General features: G+C 41.3%; 1 protein-coding gene across 7 annotated transcripts in view; it reads left to right on the top strand.

Moving 5' to 3' along the window:
* The window catches only part of FRMD3 (FERM domain containing 3), a 314,195-nt gene that overhangs the window by 213,152 nt on the left and 82,339 nt on the right, over positions 1–18,704 (top strand). For all 7 annotated transcript variants that reach the window (XM_060301068.2, XM_060301071.2, XM_030832772.3 and 4 more), the window contains one exon: positions 6,028–6,151. In XM_060301068.2, the coding sequence (XP_060157051.1) occupies positions 6,028–6,151 (124 nt within the window). The remainder of the gene's footprint in view (positions 1–6,027; positions 6,152–18,704) is intronic.

The raw sequence follows: 18,704 nt of genomic DNA, 5'->3' as shown, positions 1-18,704 counted from the left end.
TGGGTGAGCTTGTTCCATGATCTTCTTTTGGGTGGTGGGAGCCATTCCGTGTACACCCTGCTCTTGTTTTTTGTTTTTTTTTTTAACATCTTTATTGGAGTATAATTGCTTTACAATGTTGTGTTAGTTTCTGCTGTATAACAAAGTGAATCAGCTATACGTACACATATATCCCCATATCCCCTCCCTCTTGCATCTCCCTCCCACCCTCCCTATCCCACCCCTCTAGGTGGTCACAAAGCACCGAGCTGTGCTATGCAGCTGCTTCCCACTAGCTATCTATTTTACATTTGGTAGTGTATATATGTCAGTGATACTCTCTCACTTCGTCCCAGCTTACCCTTCCCCCTCCCCGTGTCCTCAAGTCCATTCTCTACATCCTACATCTGCATCTTTATTCTTGTCCTGTCTCTAGACTCTTCAGAACCCTTTTTTTTTTTTAACTTCCATATATATGTGTTAGCATACGGTATTTGTTTTTCTTCTTCTGACTTACATTCTCTATGACAGACTCAAGGTCCATCCACCTCACTAAAAATAACTCAATTTTGTTTCTTTTTATAGCTCAGTAATATTCCATTGTATATATGTGCCACATCTTCTTTATCCATTCATCTGTCGATGGACACTTAGGTTGCTTCCATCTCCTGGCTATTGTAAATAGAGCTTCAATGAACATTTTGGTACATGACTCTTTTTGAATTATGGTTTTCTCAGGGTTTATGCCCAGTAGTGTGATTGCTGGGTCGTACGGTAGTTCTATTTTTAGTTTTTTAAGGAATCTCCATACTGTTCTCCATAGTGTCTGTATCAATTTACATTCCCAAAACAGTGCAGGAGTGTTCCCTTTCTCCACACCCTCTCCAGCATTTACTGTTTGTAGATTTTTTGATGATCGCCATTCTGACCAGTGTGAGGTGACACCTCGTTGTAGTTTTGATTTACATTTCACTAATGATTAGTGATATTGAGCATCCTTTCGTGTGTTTGTTGGCAATCTGTATATCTTCTTTGGAGAAATGTCTAATTAAGTCTTTTGCCCATTTTTGGATTGGTTTGTTTGCTTTTTTGATATTGAGTTTCATGAGCTGCTTGTATATTAGGAGATTAATCCTTTGTCAGTTGCTTTGTTTGCAAATATTTTCTCCCATTCTGAGGGTTGTCTTTTTGTCTTGTTTATGGTTTCCTTTGCTGTGCAAAAACTTTTAAGTTTCATTAGGTCCCATTTGTTTATTTTTGTTTTTATTTCCATTTCTGTAGGAGGTGGGTCAAGAAGGATCTTGCTGTGATTTATGTCGAAGAGTCTTCTGCCTATGTTTTCCTCTAAGAGTTTTTTTTTTTAATTTAATTTTATTTATTTTTTTATACAGCAGGTTCTTATTAGTCATCAGTTTTATACACATTAGTGTATACCTCTAAGATTTTATAGTGTCTGGCCTTACATTTAGCTCTTTAATTCATTTTGAGCTTATTTTTGTGTATGCTGTTAGGAAGTGTTCTAATTTCATTCTTTTACATGAAGCTGTCCAGTTTTCCCAGCACCACTTATTGTAGAGGCTGTTTGTTCTCCATTGTATATTCTTGTCTCCTTTGTCAGAGATAAGGTGACCATATGTGCGTGGGTTTATCTCTGGGCTTTCTATCCTGTTCCATTGATCTATATTTCTGTTTTTGTACCAGTACCATACTTTCTTGATTACTGTAACTTTGTAGTATAGCCTGTATTCAGGGAGTCTGATTCCTCAGCTCCAATTTTTCCCCTCAAGATTGCTTTGGCTATTTGGGGTCTTTTGTGTTTCCATACAAATTGTGAAAAATTTTTATCTAGTTCTGTGAAAAATGCCATTGGTAGTTTGATAGGGATTGCACTGAATCTGCAGATTGCTTTGGGTAGTATAGTCATTTTCACAGTGTTGATTCTTCCAATCCAAGAACATGGTCTATCTCTCCATCTGTTTGTATCATCTTTAATTTCTTTCATCACTGTCTTACAGTTTTCTGCATACAGCTCTTTTGTCTCCTTAGGTAGGTTTATTCCTAGATATTTTATTCTTTTTGTTGCAATGGTAAATGGGAGTGTTTCCTTAATTTCTCTTTCATATTTTTCATCATTAATGTATAGGAATGCAAGAGATTTCTGTGCATTAATTTTGTATCCTGCTACTTTACCAAATTCATTGATTAGCTCTAGTAGTTTTCTGGTAGCATCTTTAGGATTCTCTATGTATAGTATCATGTCATCTGCAAACAGTGACGGTTTTATGTCTTCTTTTCTGATTTGGATTCCTTTTATTTGTTTTCTTCTCTGATTGCTGTGACTAAAACTTCCAAAACAATGTTGAATAATAGTGGTGAGAGTGAGCAACCTTGTCTTGTTCCTGATCTTAGTGGAAATGGTTTCAGTTTCACCATTGAGAATGATGTTTGCTGTGGGTTTATCACATATGGCCTTTATTATGTTGAGGTAAGTTCCCTCTGTGCCTACTTTCTGGAGAGTTTTTATCATAAATAGGTGTTGAATTCTGTCGATAGCTTTTCCTGCATGTATTGAGATTATCATATGGTTTTTATCCTTCAACTCCTTAATATGGTGTATCACATTGATTGATTTGTGTATATTTAAGAATCCTTGCATTCATGGGATAAACCCCACTTGATCATGGTGTATGATCCTTTTAATTTGCTGTTGGATTCTGTTTGCTAGTATTTTGTTGAGGATTTTTGCATCTGTGTTCATCAGTGATATTGGCCTGGAGTTTTCTTTCTTTGTGACATCTTTGTCTGGTTTTGGTATCAGGGTGATGGTGGCCTCATAGAATGAGTTTGGGAGTGTTCCTCCCTCTGCTATATTTTGGAAGAGTTAGAGAAGGATAGGTGTTAGCTCTTCTCTAAATATCTGATAGAATTCGCCTGTGAAGATATCTGGTCCTGGGCTTTTGTCTGTTGGAAGATTTTTAATCACAGTTTCAATTTCAGTGCTTGTGATTGGTCTGTTTATATTTTATATTTCTTCCTGGTTCAGTCTCAGAAGGTTGTGCTTTTCAAAGGATTTGTCCATTTCTTACAGGTTGTCCATTTTATTGGCTTGTAGTAATGTCTCATGATCCTTTGTAGTTCTGCAGTATCAGTTGTCACTTCTCCTTTTTCATTTCTAATTCTGTTGATTTGCGTCTTCTCCCTTTTTTTCTTGATGAGTCTGGCTGATGATTTATCAATTTTGTTTATCTTCTCAAAGAACCAGCTTTTAGTTTTATTGATCTTTGCTATTGTTTCCTTCATTTCTTTTTCATTTATTTCTGATCTGATCTTTATGATTTCTTTCCTTCTGCTCACTTTGGGGTTTTTTTTGTTCTTCTTTCTGTAATTGCTTTATGTGTAAGGCTAGGTTGTTTATTTGAGATGTTTCTTGAGGTAGGATTGTATTGGTATAAACTTCCCTCTTAGAACTGCTTTTGCTGCATCACATAGGTTTTGGGCCATCGTGTTTTCATTGTCATTTGTTTCTAGGTATTTTTTCATTTCCTATTTGACTTCTTCAGTGATTTCTTGGTTATTTAGTATTTAGTGCTTACGCTCCATGTGTTTGTATTTTTTACAGTTTTTTTCCCTGTAATTGATATCTAGTCTCATAGTGTTGTGGTTGGAAAAGATACTTGATACGGTTTCAATTTTCTTAAATTTACCAAGGCTTGATTTGTGACCCAAGATATGATCTATCCTGGAGAATATGCCATGAACACTTGAGAAGAAAGTGTATTCTGTTGTTTTTGGATGGAATGTCCTATAAATATCAAGTAAGTCCATCTTGTTTAATGTATCATTTAAAGCCTGTGTTTCCTTATTTATTTTCATTTTGGATGATCTGTTCATTGGTGAAAGTGGGGTGTTAAAGTCCCCTACTATGATTGTGTTATTGTCTATTTCCCCTTTTATGGCTGTTAGCATTTGCCTTATGTATTGATGTGCTCCTATGTTGAGTGCATAAATATTTACGATTGTTATATCTTCTTCTTGGATTGATCCCTTGACCATTATGTAGTGTCCTTCTTTGTCTCTTGTAATAGTCTTTATTTTAAAGTCTATTTTGTCTAATATGAGAATTGCTACTCCAGCTTTCTTTTGATTTCCGTTTGCGTTGAATATCTATTTCCATCCCCTCACTTTCAGTCTTTATGTGTCCCTAGGTCTGAAGTGGGTCTCTTGTAGACAGCATATATACGGGTCTTGTTTTTGTATCCATTCAGACAGACATAGATCTTTTGGTTGGAACATTTAATCCATTTATATTTAAGGTAATTATCAATATGTATGTTCCTATTACCATTTTCTTAATTGTTTTTGGTTTGTTATTGTAGGTCTTTTCCTTCTCTTGTAGGTCTTTCCTTCTCTTCTTCTAGAGAAGTTCCTTTAGCATTTGTTGTAAAGCTGGTTTGGTGGTGCTGAATTCTCTTAGCTTTTTCTTGTCTTTAAAGGTTTTAATTTCTCCATCAAATCTGAATGAGATCCTTGCTGGGTAGAGTAATCTTGGTTGCAGGTTTTTCTCCTTCATCACTTTAAATATGTCCTGCCAGTCCCTTCTGGCTTGCAGAGTTTCTGCTGAAACATCAGCTGTTAACCTTATGGGGATTCCCTTGTATGTTATTTGTTGTTTTTCCCTTTTAATATTTTTATATTAAAAATATAATATAATTTATATTATATAAATTATATAATATTTAATTTTATAATATAAATAGTATAAAAGCTGATTTTAGTATTTTTTCTTTGTATTCAATTTTTGATAGTTTGATTAATATGTGTCTTGGCATGTTTCTCCTTAGATTTATCCTGTATGGAGCTCTCTGTGTTTCCTGGACTTGATTGACTATTTCCTTTCCCATATTAGGGAAGTTTTCAACTATAATCTCTTCAAATACTTTCTCAGTCCCTTTCTTTTTCTCTTCTTCTTCTGGGACACCTATAATTCGAATTTTTGTGCATTTAATGTTGTCCCAGGGGTCTCTGAGACTGTCCTCAATTCTTTTCATTCTTTATTCTGCTCTGCGGTAGTTATTTCCACTATTTTATTTTCCAGATCACTTATCCATTCTTCTGCCTCAGTTTTTCTGCTATTGATTCCTTCTAGACAATTTTTAATTTCATTTATTGTGCTGTTCGTCATTGTTTATTTGCTCTTTAGTTCTTCTAGATCCTTGTTAAACATTTCTTGTATTTTCTCTATTCTGTTTCCAAGATTTTGGATCATCGTTACTATCGTTACTCTGAATTCTTTTTCAGGTAGACTACCTATTACCTCTTCATTTGTTTGGTCTGGTGGGTTTTTACTTTGCTTCTTCATCTGCTGTGTATTTCTCTGTGTTCTCTTGCTTAACTTACTGTGCTTGGGGTCTCCTTTTCACAGACTGCAGGTTCGTAGTTCCCGTTGTTTTTGGTGTGTGCCCCCAGTGGGTAAGGTTGGTTCAGTGGGTTGTGTAGGCTTCCTGGTGGAGGGGACTAGTGCCTGTGTTCTGGTGGGTGAGGCTGGATCTTGTCTTTCTGGTGGGCAGGACCATTTCCGGTGGTGTGTTTTGGGGTGTCTGTGAACTTAGTATGATTTTAGGCAGCCTCTCTGCTAATGGGTGGGGTTGTGTTCCCGTCTTGCTAGTTGTCTGGCATGTCCAGCACTGGAGCTTGCTGTTCGTGAGTGGAGCTGGGACTTAGTGTTGAGATGGAGGTCTCTAGGAGAGTTCTTGCCGATTGATGTTATGGGTAGATGGGAGGTCTCTGGTGAACCAATGTCCTGAACTCGGCTCTCCCACCTCAGAGGCTCAGGACTGACACCCAGCCACAGCACGGAGACCCTGTTAGCCACACAGCCAAAGCAACCCAAACGTTTATCTTTCTGGCTTGACAGAAGTTGCCATATTGCTTCTAGTGTTGGAAGGTCTCCGGAAGAGGCAGGGGTGGGCTGTGGTTCAGTGCGGGGACAAGGACACTGCTCTTGTTGTTTTTAACCTTGCTTTTTCTCTTTATTTTTTCTGGTTACAGCTGAGCTCGGTGACTATGATCCTGACGAGCATCCTGAGAATTACATCAGTGAGTTTGAGATTTTCCCCAAGCAGTCACAGAAGCTGGAAAGAAAAATAGTGGAAATTCATAAAAATGAACTCAGGTAATAGGGGTAGACATTTGTAGAAATGATAGAGGTGAGACAGTGTTCTTATTGCAGGGAATGTGCAAATCATGTTGTGAAGAATATTTGTAATGTATGGGTAGACTCTTTCAGGTGGCAGGTCAGTATTTCTGGGCACTGTCAAGGTCCTCCATCAGTGACAATCTCAATAATGTGGGGTCCCCTGTGTGGCTGTTTATGAACCATCAGCAGTTATTAGAGCCATATATTTTCTTCTGGGTTTTAACAACCCTGGGTTTCTGGACATGAAATCTAGGATAAATAAGTAATCCTTTCTATTTTGAATTTTGCATTGCCTCTTCCCTTCCTGTGGCCATTGTTGAAAGCTTTGACTCCAAGTAGAGTAGAATCCATTGACAAGGTTTCCTTTGCTGAGCTGCTTTCAAGATGACAGATTCAGCATCTGCTTCTCTTTTCCTTGTCTGTGATGCTCCAGGACGATTGATAACTACAGAGGAGTACGAGTAGCGAAATCACATACAGTATTTATTCACTGTGGACCAGACACTGTTCTCGGTACTTGTGCATACTGACTCATTTAATCTTCGCAACAACTTAGGAGATAGGTGCCATGGTTGTTCCCATTTTACAGATGAGGGAACTGAGGCACAGAGTGATTAAGCATTTTACCCAGGATCACACAGCTAGCAAGTGGCAGAGGCTGGATTTGAATCTAGGCAGCCTGGCTCTAGAGTCTATGCCCTGGAGCATTGTGATGCTTCTGTTCTGCATAGGCTACCAGGAAGGAAATGAAGCATGAACAGGAATCATCACCAATTTGGAATCCAGGGAACTCAGGTATCCTAATCTGTAACTAGAATATAGATCCCTGCAAATCACAGAAAATTCATTTTGATAATCATAGCAAGCCTGGGCTGTGCTGTGACAAGTATGGATGAAGAACTGTGCATGCTGAGATGCTTCCGTCTTCTGCGCTTCTGGTAATTATAAAAAAAAAACCAAGAAACCCCCCATAGTGTCACTGGATTATGAATCCTGGAACAAATGACTGTCCCCTTGAGAGGGAGTGCTGAGATCCCTGCTTTATGCCGGCACTCCCCCTGCTGGTAATTCTGAGAAGAGTGTACACGTGGGCATTAAAGGTGGCAGCATAGTTCAGCTTTAAAAAGATGACCTTTGGGGCTTCCCTGGTGGCGCAGTGGCTGAGAGTCCGCCTGCTGATGCAGGGGACACGGGTTCGTACCCCGGTCTGGGAAGATCCCACACGCCGCGGAGCGGCTAGGCCCGTGAGCCATGGCCCCTGAGCCTGCACGTCCAGAGCCTGTGCTCCGCAACGGAAGAGGCCACAACAGTGAGAGGCCTGCGTACCGCAAAAAATTAAAAAAGATGACCCTTGTCCTTAAGAGGTAAAGATGATTAGACATCAAAAATTGCACGGATTTCAGAAAGCAACATACCATCTCTATGGGTAATTTTAGGGTATTGTCTCCCAATGAAAGCTTTGTTGAAAATATGATAGTCTGCCTACTTTTTTTACAATTTGGGAACAAACATGCTAGAGGTAAAAGTAAAGTTCAGTGCTTCAGTTGAGGGCTTGTGGACCAGCAGTGTCTGAGCAGCACAGGGTGAGACCCTCTGGATGAAGCAGTCACATCCACTGTGCAGATTGGTAGGGAAAGGGGATTGAACGGTCTGCTGTGACCAGAATTTGCAGGGTCTCAAATGCTCAGAACATATGACAATAGACATTATATATATATATATATATATATATATATATATAAATTTATTCATTTATTTAATTTTTGGCTGCATTGGGTCTTTGTTTCTGTGCGCCGGCTTTCTCTAGTTGTGGCGAGCGGGGGCTACTCTTTGTTGCGGTACATGGGCTTCTCATTGCGGTGACTTCTCTTGTTGCGGAGCACAGGCTCTAGGTGCACAGTCTTCAGTAGTTGTGGCACACGGGCTTCAGTAGTTGCAGCTCATGGGCTCTAGAGCACAGGCTCAGTAGTTGTGGCTCACAGGCTTAGTTGCTCCGCGGCATGTGGGATCTTCCCGGACCAGGGCTTGAACCCGTGTCCCCTGCATTGGCAGGTGGATTCTTAACCACTGCGCCACCAGAGAAGCCCGATAATAAACGTTTATTGAGCTCTTACTGGATGCCAAGCACTGTGCTAAGAGCCTTACATGCATCGCCCCACTCAGTCCTGCCAAACTCTACGAGGTTTGTGCTGTTGTTGTTGTTCCCTGTCTGAGGTGAAGAAAGCACAGCCTGGAGTGGCTGAAGGACTTGCACTGTTAGTAGCAGAGTCAGGACTTGAACCTTGCTCTTACCTGACACTCATACCCATGCTCTTATCCCCTGTGCTGAGCAGCCATAAGGCAACCTGGTAGTCACATTGATGTTCCACAGTGATCATGATGGCGATGGCCCAGAGAGTGGAGACTGTGGCAGGAGGATCAGTTAGAGCTGTCATCCAGGCAAGACATGCTGGGGACCTGAACAAGAAAACTGAAAGAAGAGGATTTTGAGAGACGTTGCAGGAAGACTTGGTGACCCACTGGATTTCATGAGCAAATGAGTGGAGCCAAGAAGATTCCAGATTGTTTTTTATAATAAGAAAGCTGTAGATTGGACCTTGTGCCAGCATCTGAATCTGTTGACAACCCTGAAAGTAGTCTTCATGCATCTAGAGAATAGACAGGGTCAACAGTCAGCTATGGTTTGTAGACCTTGGAAGTAAACTCCATGGCTTGGCCAAAGCTGCTTTCCTGTTGCCCAATACATTTGTAACACCCAGAAAGCCCTTGTGAAGAAGTCAAAGTTGTATGTCTGGAGGATGAAACAGCCAGATATCCTGTGATATTGAAAAGAGACATTCAGAGGGTATTTTCCTATGTGTTTTTGCTCCTTTTTCTCCTTAAGTAGTCATGTGTTTCCTTCTGCATCAATGCAGCAGAGAGAGAGTTCAGGTTTGGATGGAACGATAAGAAGAGCAGGCAAGCTGACAGTGCAGAAGAGAAGGGACTTTCTATCAATAGAATCGGTTGGAAACCTGCTACAGAGACTGAGGTTGCCCTGGGGGATCAGCGAGCCCTTTGCACACAGGTCATGAAAGTATCAATCTTCTTGTGTGGGAATTGGACCTCTGGTTGGATTGCTCTGCAAACCTGACAGTTCCAGGAAGGAGTCATAGGTGGAAGAGACCCATATAGGCTGCACCAAGGTGTTACCATCTTACTCTCCAAGGTTATCACAGCACTCATGACCCTCCCACACAGCAAAGGGACAATGCGTGATCAGTGATCTGGTGTTATGGAAACTTCCTGAATGGTTTCCAGTTGGCCTTTGTTGGGGTTTGAGCCTGCTCCCCCCTCCCCCACCCAAATAACCTCTTGCTCCCTACCCGGTTTCTGACCCAGTCAAGGAAGAAAACAAAAGAGATGCCAATAGAGACACTCAGACATTAGCAGACATGACCATGATTTGCCTGATAAACAGGATTAGCTCTGTGGGTTCACAATCTTCTCCAGCCTTTTTACTTGATTAGGATCCTTTTTCTCCTGTGCTCTCTGTGGAAGGTACTAAAGCTGTGATTCTTGGGAGAAAATGAATCAGGGCGGAAGAACTTCCCTCCTTAGGAGGCTACACAGTGCTTGAAGGTGGACCCAAGATGGATTGATAGACAGGCGTTAATAAGGGAGTTCTTTAGGGGGGAGAGAGAGAGAGAGACTCTGGAATTTTGAGGTGCTTGAAAATATAAGGCCAAGGTTTTAGTAAGAGTTTGCATGGACTAAGTGCTTAGACTCCTTTAGATGTTGAAGAGATTTGTGAGTGAAGATTGAAGTTCGTGGCTAGGGCAGCTTTGCTTCTTCAGATGTGCCACGTCATTGACTGACAGTGGGGGAGAAGACATAGTTTTGCAAATATAATATAGTTATTGATCATCTCTGTACCAGTCAAGGTAACTAGATTTTCCTGAGGAAACAACTCCAAAAGCTCACAAGAAAGGTTTGTTTGTTTGTTCACTTATTTATTTACTTCTTGCTCTGCTGTATACTCACCAGAGGTCAGCTGGGGGCTGTGCTAGTCATTGTCACTTGAGTCAGTCACAGACTCGAGTTTGCCAGGAAAAAGAGAGCTGTGAAAGGTCCTGCTTCAGCTTGGAAGTGATACATATCGCTTCTGCTTTACCACTGTGGCCAGAACTAGCCACATGGTCCCACCCAACCGCAAGGAAGTGCAGTTCTATCGGGTGTCCAGAAGGTGCAGACTGGAAACAGCTGGCAGACAGCTCTTAATGGCCTTCACAATCTCATTGACTAATAGAGTTTTTGTTTTCATAGACTTTATTTCTTAGAAGAGTTTTAGGTTCACACCAGAATTGAGTGGAAGGTATACAGATTTCCCCTATAGTCTCTGCCCCAACACATGTACAACCTTCCCCAAATCATCATCCATCCCCCACCAGAGTGGAACATTTATTGTAATTGATGAACCTACATCGATACCTTAGGGTTCGCTCTTGATGTTGTATATTCTATGGGTTTAGACAATAGTATAATGATATGTATATCCACCATTATAGTATCATACAGAATACTTTCACTGCCCTAAACACCTTCTGTGCTCTGCCTTATTCATCCCTCCCTCCTCCCTAACCTCTGGCAATTGCTGATCTGTTACCTGTCTCCATAGTTTTGCCTTTTCCAGAATGTCATACAGTTGGGACCATACAGTATGTAGCCTTTTCAAATTAGCTTTTTTCACTAAGCAATATGCATTTAAGATTCCTGCTCGTCTTTTATTGATAGCTCATTTCTTCCTATTGCTGAATAATATATTCCGTTGTATGTACCACAGTTTATTTATCCATTCACCTACCGAAGGACATATGGTTGCTTTCAAGTCTTGGCAGTTATGAGTAAAATTGGTATAATCATCCATGGACAGGCTTTTGTGTGGATGTAAATTTTCATCTCCTTTGGGTAAATATCAAGGAGCATCATTGCTGGATTGTATGGTAAGAGTATATTCAATTGTGTAAGAAACTGACAAACTGTCTTCCAAAGTGGCTGTACCATTTTGCATTCCCGCCAGCAATGGATGAGAGTTCCTGTTGCTCCACATCTTTACCAGCATGTGGTGTTTTCAGTGTTCTGGATTCCGGCCATTCCAATAGGTATATAGCTAATAGAATTTTATTTAGAAAGATTTTATAAAGGCATCTTTGGGCCTCTTAACAACCTGTGAACTGGAGAATGTAGATATGTATCTATATGATTCACAGTTTTGAATACATGTCTATGCTAAAACTCACTGAGGCTGAGTAATTCTTCTAGATCAGGTGTAGTTAATAAATTTGTTTGGCTTTCTGGGCTGTATGGTCTCTATTGCAGCCACTCAGCTCTGCTTTTGTAGGGTGACATAGACAATACATAAATGAGTGGGCTGTGATTCACTAAAACTTTATTGACAAAACAGATGGTGGACTGGATTTGATTCATGGGTTCTAGTTTGCTGACCTTTGTTTTAAACATCTAGTAGAGCAGATCTAGAATCAATTTCTGCTTCACTATCCTGACTCCACAGATAATTTTAAGACAAAAGATCCATTTTTGTTTTTAAAACTATGTATAAGAAATAATCTCATAATTTATAGACTTTATTTGAGTTTGGTATGCAGAGATGAGATCCTAGCAATGGGACTGCTTAGAAATAGGTTATTCCTCCTTCTAGAGCCCTCTGGTGGCTGGAGGAAGCCATTGCAACAACCCCCAGGGGACGTGACAGTTGTTATTTTTGACTCTTTTGCTTTCTGTTTTCCACAGCTTTAATCATGACCATCTGGGTTAAGAGGGAATACCCATACCATTAGTCCTGGGGGGGTCCTCAGAGGGGGTTGAAGATCAAGAATAAGATTGATTTCACTATCAGGAACCATGATAGGTTTCTCTGGAGGTTTTCCTGGAGTTTCTACTCAGCTAGTTCATCAGGTTTCTCATTAGAAGCAAAGACCTTTGGATTAGCTTCAGTAACAGGTCATCAGCTTTTAAATATTCAGAAAACTCAATTGGCGGTGAAGCAGTTTGATGAAGTATATTCCTTGCCCTTAAAGAGCAGAAAACTTATCGGATTAGCCACCCCCATAATGATCTAATGCAGTGTGGTTTGTGCTGGAAGTAATAATGACACTGAGTGTATTTTAAAGAGTCAGCATCTCTTTTTATTTCTCAAAGCTCACAATCTCTGTAAATCATGTGCCATGGCTTCCTGGCAAGGATTTATAGTTTCAAAAATGTCTAGCTTTCTAGGACTTCCCTGGTGGTGCAGAGGTTAAGAATCCGCCTGCCAGTGCAGGGGACACAGGTTCGACCCTGGTCCGGAAGATCCCACGTGCCGCAGAGCAACTGAGCCCGTGTACCACAACTACTGAGCCTGCACTCTAGAGCCCGCGAGCCACAACTACTGAGCCCGCGAGCCACAATTACTAAGCCTGCACACCTAGAGCCTGTGCTCCACAACAAGAGAAGCCACCACAATGAGAGGCCCGCGCACCGCAACAAACAGTAGCCCCTGCTCACCGCAACTAGAGAAAGCCTGCGTGCAGCAGTGAAGACCCAACGCTGCCAAAAATAAATAAATAAAAATTAATTAATTAATTAAAAAAAATAACAGTCCTTGGACTACACTCTCACCCAGATGTAGGTTCTTTGGCCAAATAATAGTTTTGGAAAATGGAATCAGCTCCCATAAAGTTCTAGCTTACTTGCAACTGGGGGATTTGGTAACATGCCTGTCACCTACATGACAGCAGCAGCACTCTTTAAAAGAATCATTTGTTCTCTGAGTCGCCACCATCCCTGCTCAGTCAGTTCACCTCAGTCCTCCATTGGATTGTTTGAAACCACCTTCTTTTACCAATAAGGAAACGGAGGCCTGAGAAATTAACTTATTCAAGGCTGCACAGTTGTGAAGCAATAGAACTTGACCTGAAACCTAAGTGTTCCTGTAAAGCACTCTGATGTCTTTCTAAGTGGCTGTTCTTCTATGTGTCTTGCCGCTGTCCCAGAGCATCACCATATGTCTCCCCCATATCATGGCAGTCACCCAAATTTGTAGTGTTCTATCTAATGCTCTGCACAGATGCAGTCCCTAATGTTCCCCAAGGAGCTTAGGAGAGATAATGTCCCTAAGTAAAGAATTAGAAGTGACAGACTAGGGACTCTCACTTCCAGTGAGGATGTGGAAAGCACGAGAGAGGGATCTCCCCCTAACACCAAGACACCACCAGCAAGCTAGATAAACTACAAAGTCTTTTTTTTTTTTTTTTTTGCGGTACGCAGGCCTCTCACTGTTGTGGCCTCTCCCGTTGCGGAGCACAGGCTCCGGACGTGCAGGCCCAGCGGCCACGGCTCACGGGCCCAGCTGCTCCGCGACACGTGGGACCCTCCCGGACCGGGGCACGAACCCGTGTCCCCTGCATCGGCAGGCGGACCCCCAACCACTGTGCCACCAGGGAAGCCCCAAAGTCATATTTTTTAAACCCATCTGAGAGCTGAGGATACAAAGAAACCTAAAGGTACTGAAATCCAGAATGCCTTTCCTGGGATGGCAGAGACCTGCTGTTGCTTTTACCTCTGGTGGTAGGAGGAGGAGGAATATGCCAGAGGTGGGGGGCAAGGGGAACGAGCCAAACCTTTAACAAGCATTTAGTGACTACGAGTGGGCTGACCTGACTGATTGGGACCCCAAAGACTCCAGCTACAGAGTGAGTTGCACTTTCCCACCACCATTGGACCCCAGGCCTTCACTGAGTGAAGAGGGGCAGTATGCCAATGTCAGACAGGGCAGGAGAGCTGAGTGAAACCCCTCGGAGGCACTGCAGACCTTCAGCCAGGGCGGGACATCCCTTGCCAAGGGCGGAGGACATGACCACAGGAAGGAAAATGGTCATCTGAGGTGCAGAGAGCCGTGGGTGGGACTGGAGAGCAGAGGAGATTTCCTGCAGCTCAGAAAGTTGGCAGCCAAGCCATAAAGCATGGAGAACTCTCCAGAGTCTCGTGGATGCTAAGATCCCAAGCCCTGATGAAAGGCAAGTTCTGAGCGCACTTTCAAGCTTTGGAGCCAGTGGTAAACAAACTCTAAAGTTGCAACCAAGTTGCAGCAAAATCTAACCTAACTCAAATTGAGAATTCTACTTTGCGGCAGCAGACCATTCTATTGGTCTTTTACCCAAGAGTTTAATTCTGGAGCTCACAGACCCAAATGGTTCAGGTGGATCCAAACCCACCCCCTTCCCTGTCCACCTGTGCTCCAAGCAGCCCAAGTCATTGCCGTCAAGACCCACACCTCACTCCACAATTAACGTCCACTAATAATTTGCATTCATCCTTGGGATGCTGTACGATTTTGTACTCTATGTAATGGTATGCTAAAGGAGGATCAATAAGAGAGAGAGTGTTTCTCTTGGCAAAAAAAGTTTTCAAGACAGGCAGAAGGGAGATACATAGTTAAGTACATAATTACTTGACCTCACCTAGTTTATTAGAAAAGTATATCTTTAGAGAATTGTTAGTTCTTGAAAAAGAATTCAACTAAACACTGGTCTTTATCTCTAAATGACTCATTAGAGACACTATTAATCTTAGCAGAACAATTCCTGGTTCCAGATTTAAAGGATAGAAAATCATTATTTTCCATTACCAAACAGAGTTTTGGCCAGAAACAAATGTCCAGTGGGAGATTTGAAAGGAAAACAAATTTCTATTTAATTGATCTTAATGTCTTCCTGAAAACCTGACTATTCAATGATTTCCTCCTCAGTGAGTCAGGGGGACTCAGGAGTATCTTAGTGCTATCAGGGTCTCTACCTTTTCTCCATTGGTTTTGAACCCTTTTCCTTCTCTGAACATTTGTAGCTTTTCTCTGTGTATGAATTTTTAGATTAAGTCTTTGAAATGCTTAGGCATTGGAGATCTGAGTCAAACCCAATGCAAATGATACCAATTCGAGGACTTTTATTTTGAAGAGAGGACTTTGCTCTACTGTAAATATCTTGGCATGCTTCCTGACACTTCCAATCGAAGTCATATTTCTGATTTCAGTCACGTGCAGGGCTAGGAAGGGAACAAATGCTATTCTGAGGGCGAGGAGAGAGCATGCTCTCTGTCAGGCACTAGTCTAATGGCTTTACATCTGTTAACTGCTTATTCTTTACACCAAATCTTGGAGATAGGTACTATTTTTAATCTCCATTGTATGGAATCAAACAGACACAGCTTCAGTTGTTTTCTAGTCCTGTGTTCAGTTCCTAAATCAGGGTTCAGCAAACTTTTCCTATCCTAGGCCATTTAGTAAATATCTTAGGCTTTGCACAACATATGGTCTCTGTCACAACCTCTCATTTTTGCCATCGTAGCATGACAGTGTCCACAGATGGTACCCAAACAAATGGGTGTGTCTTTGTTCCAATAAAACTTTATTTATGGAGACTGATATTTGAATGTCAGGTAATTTTCACAGGGCATGAAATATTATTCTTTGATTGTTTCAAGCCATTTAAAAATGGAAAAAACATTTCTAGTTCCAGGGCTGTACAAAACCAGGTGGCGATCCGGATTTAGCCCGCAGACTCTAGTCTGGGGATCTCTGACCTAGATTAAAAGAAGATATCACTGCTCTCTATTCAGGTCTAAATATCTGTCGTCTGGGATGGAGTGCCTCAATACCGATAACATGAAATGTTTAGAATTTGAAAAATGCTTTCTAGAAAAGCCAATAGAAACCATGTCACTTGGAAATGCTCAGCCTGGCATCCAGGAGAGCAGGCAAATGGCCCTGGACCATATCATGTTGGTCGTGATGGTAGCGCAGGTCCCGAGAAGCCCTTTGGAATCAGGCTGCCTTGGGTTTGCATTCACTCCTCCACCTAATACTTGAGTAACCTTGAGCAAGTTACTTTTCCTCTTTGAGTGTCAAAATCCTCATCTGTAAAATGAGCATAAGAATTCCTCCTTGATGAATAGTAAGTGAAAAAAATATATATACTGCTTCACAATATAAACAGTTATATATTGCTCAGAACAGGAGAGTTTGGTAAAAGGTTGTTCTGCATGGGTATCTCTTATATTCCTGACTAGTCTGTTGAGTTTAATGGTGCTTTTAGATTGCATAATACTTCACCCAATAATTCTTTTACTAAAAAGGCAGGAATTGTTTCTCTTTTGATCATTGAAAATGTATGATATATAAAAGAGTATATTCAATATATGTATCATTTAAAGATTGGTTGAAAAACCACCCATGACCCCCTAACTCTGCTTACGAATTAGAACATCACCAGATGATCTCAAGTCTCCTAACGTGACCCTTCCAGACTACCTCCCTCCCTTCTCTATGCTATTCTGAATTTTAGGTTATTCATTCTCTTATTTTGCTTTTATAAATGTACTCCATACATCAACAAGTAACGTATGCTTAGTTTTTTCCTACTTTTGACTTTCATACAAATGGAATCACACTCTATTTGTGTATCTCACTTTCCCCCTACCAACATGATGTTTTTGAGGTTCTTCACATTGATCCATACAGCCATAGGTCTTCATTTTTGCTTCTGTGTAATTAATTTTCTATCATATGAACATGTCACATTTTATGTATCCATTCTCCTGTTGACACTGGGGTTGTTTCTAGGTTTTTGCTATTACAAAGTTACTATGGCTGCTTGAATACTTCTCGTAGGGGTGTATGTAAAAGAGTCCCTAAGTGTAGGTACAAACCTAGGTGTAGAAACCAGGTACAAGCTTGTGCCATAGAGTTTGCACAAGTTCAGCTTTTCTAGGAAATTGTGGCTTGTTTGCTGAAGGGGTTGCTCCATTCACACCAATAATTTATGAGGGTTCCCAGTGCTTCACGGCCTTTTTTCTTTCTTTTCCTTTTTTCTTAAACTCTTAAAAATGGAAGCATAACACAAGTTCAGAAAAGCCAACAAAACATAGATGTCAAGCTCAATGAATTATTACAAAGCGAGTACGTATGTAACCACCACCCAGGTCAAAGTGAGAATCTGTGACACCTCAGAAGCCCCTGTTATGCCCCTTCCCAATATTTATCTTCTCCCTTCCCCCCACCAAACGTAATCACATCTCTGACTTTAAATACTTTAGTTTTGTTTTGCTCATTTAAAAAAGCCATATAAATGGAATTCATTCAATGTGTATTCATTTCTATCTGGCCTGTTTTGTTCAGTTTTATTTTTGTAATAGTCACCCATCTTGTTGTATGTGGCTTGAATTCATTTATTTTCACAGCTGTATAGTGTTCCGTTGTATATCCATTCTACTGTTAGTAGACATTTGTTTCCTGTTTTTTTGCTGTTACAAATGGCACTACTGTGAAAATTCTATGTATTTCTTGATGCAGCAGGCACTCATCCCTGTTGTATGTATAACTATGAATGGAATTGCTGTGTTATAGGGTAAACATGTTTAACTTCAGGAGATAACGTCAGTTTTCCAGATAGTTCTACTAAATTAGTCTTCTACCAACAGTATATGAGAGTTGCTTTTGCTGCACATGCTCATGAATGCTTGGTATTTTTTTTAATTTTGGCTGTCAGATGGATGTGTAAGTGACTTCTTAGAGTTTTTCATTTTCCTGATTTTAGAGAGGTTAAGCACATTGTCCTGTGGTTGTTGGCTATTTGGATATCTTATTTTGTGAAGTGTCTATTCAAGTCTTTTGCCCTGTTTCCTTCTGAGTTATCTTTAAAAATTATTTTATTGTTGGTTATTGATTTATTGGAGGTTTTTAAAAAAATATTCTACATAGGAGTTCTTTTTTTTTTTTTTTTTTTGCGGTACGCGGGCCTCTCACTGCTGTGGCCTCTCCCGCTGTGGAGCACAGGCTCTGGACGCGCAGGCTCAGCGGCCATGGCTCACGGGCCCAGCCGCTCCGCGGCACGTGGGATCTTCCCGGACCGGGGCACGAACCCGTGTCCCCTGCATCGGCAGGCGGACTCTCAACCACTGCGCCACCACGGAAGCCCAGGAGTCCTTTTTTGATTGTACATGTTGCCAAAATCTTTTCCCAGACAGGGACTTACCTTTTCACGCCTGGATGATAGCTCCTGATGAGCAGAGGTCTCTGCGTTTAATGGTGTGTCCTCTGGAGCTGTGTAGCACGGCACCCTGCTGCCCTCTGGGGTTGAGTGTTTGCAATTAGATGCTCATCAGATTTACGAAGGACAGGGGAATGGTCAGAAAGAGACCACCTAGGCAAGCAAAAAGTCCTGACTTTCCAATAGGAACTTCCAAACTATAGCCTTTCAAAATTAACTTGTTCCCAGACTGAATGGAAAAGAAGGGTGTGCTGCAAAACCAAAGTCAAATTTCAAGAATAAACAGTCTGTAGCTGTTTCGACAAAGAGGTTGACGGTTTACCACAAAGGGGAACGGGCAGCTCTCTGGAGGCAGAGTGAGGGCCTTTCGTGTGAGGCGGCAGGGTTATCCTGGAGCAGAGCTGGTGGCCGGTGGCGTGGGAGGTGCTGGGCTGCTTTAGCTCTAGTCC

Source organism: Globicephala melas, chromosome 6 (assembly GCF_963455315.2).
Source record: "Globicephala melas chromosome 6, mGloMel1.2, whole genome shotgun sequence".
Taxonomy (NCBI): Eukaryota; Metazoa; Chordata; class Mammalia; order Artiodactyla; family Delphinidae; genus Globicephala; species Globicephala melas.
The sequence above is the reverse complement of the archived record's forward strand: the minus strand, read 5'-3'. Positions and strand labels throughout refer to the sequence as shown.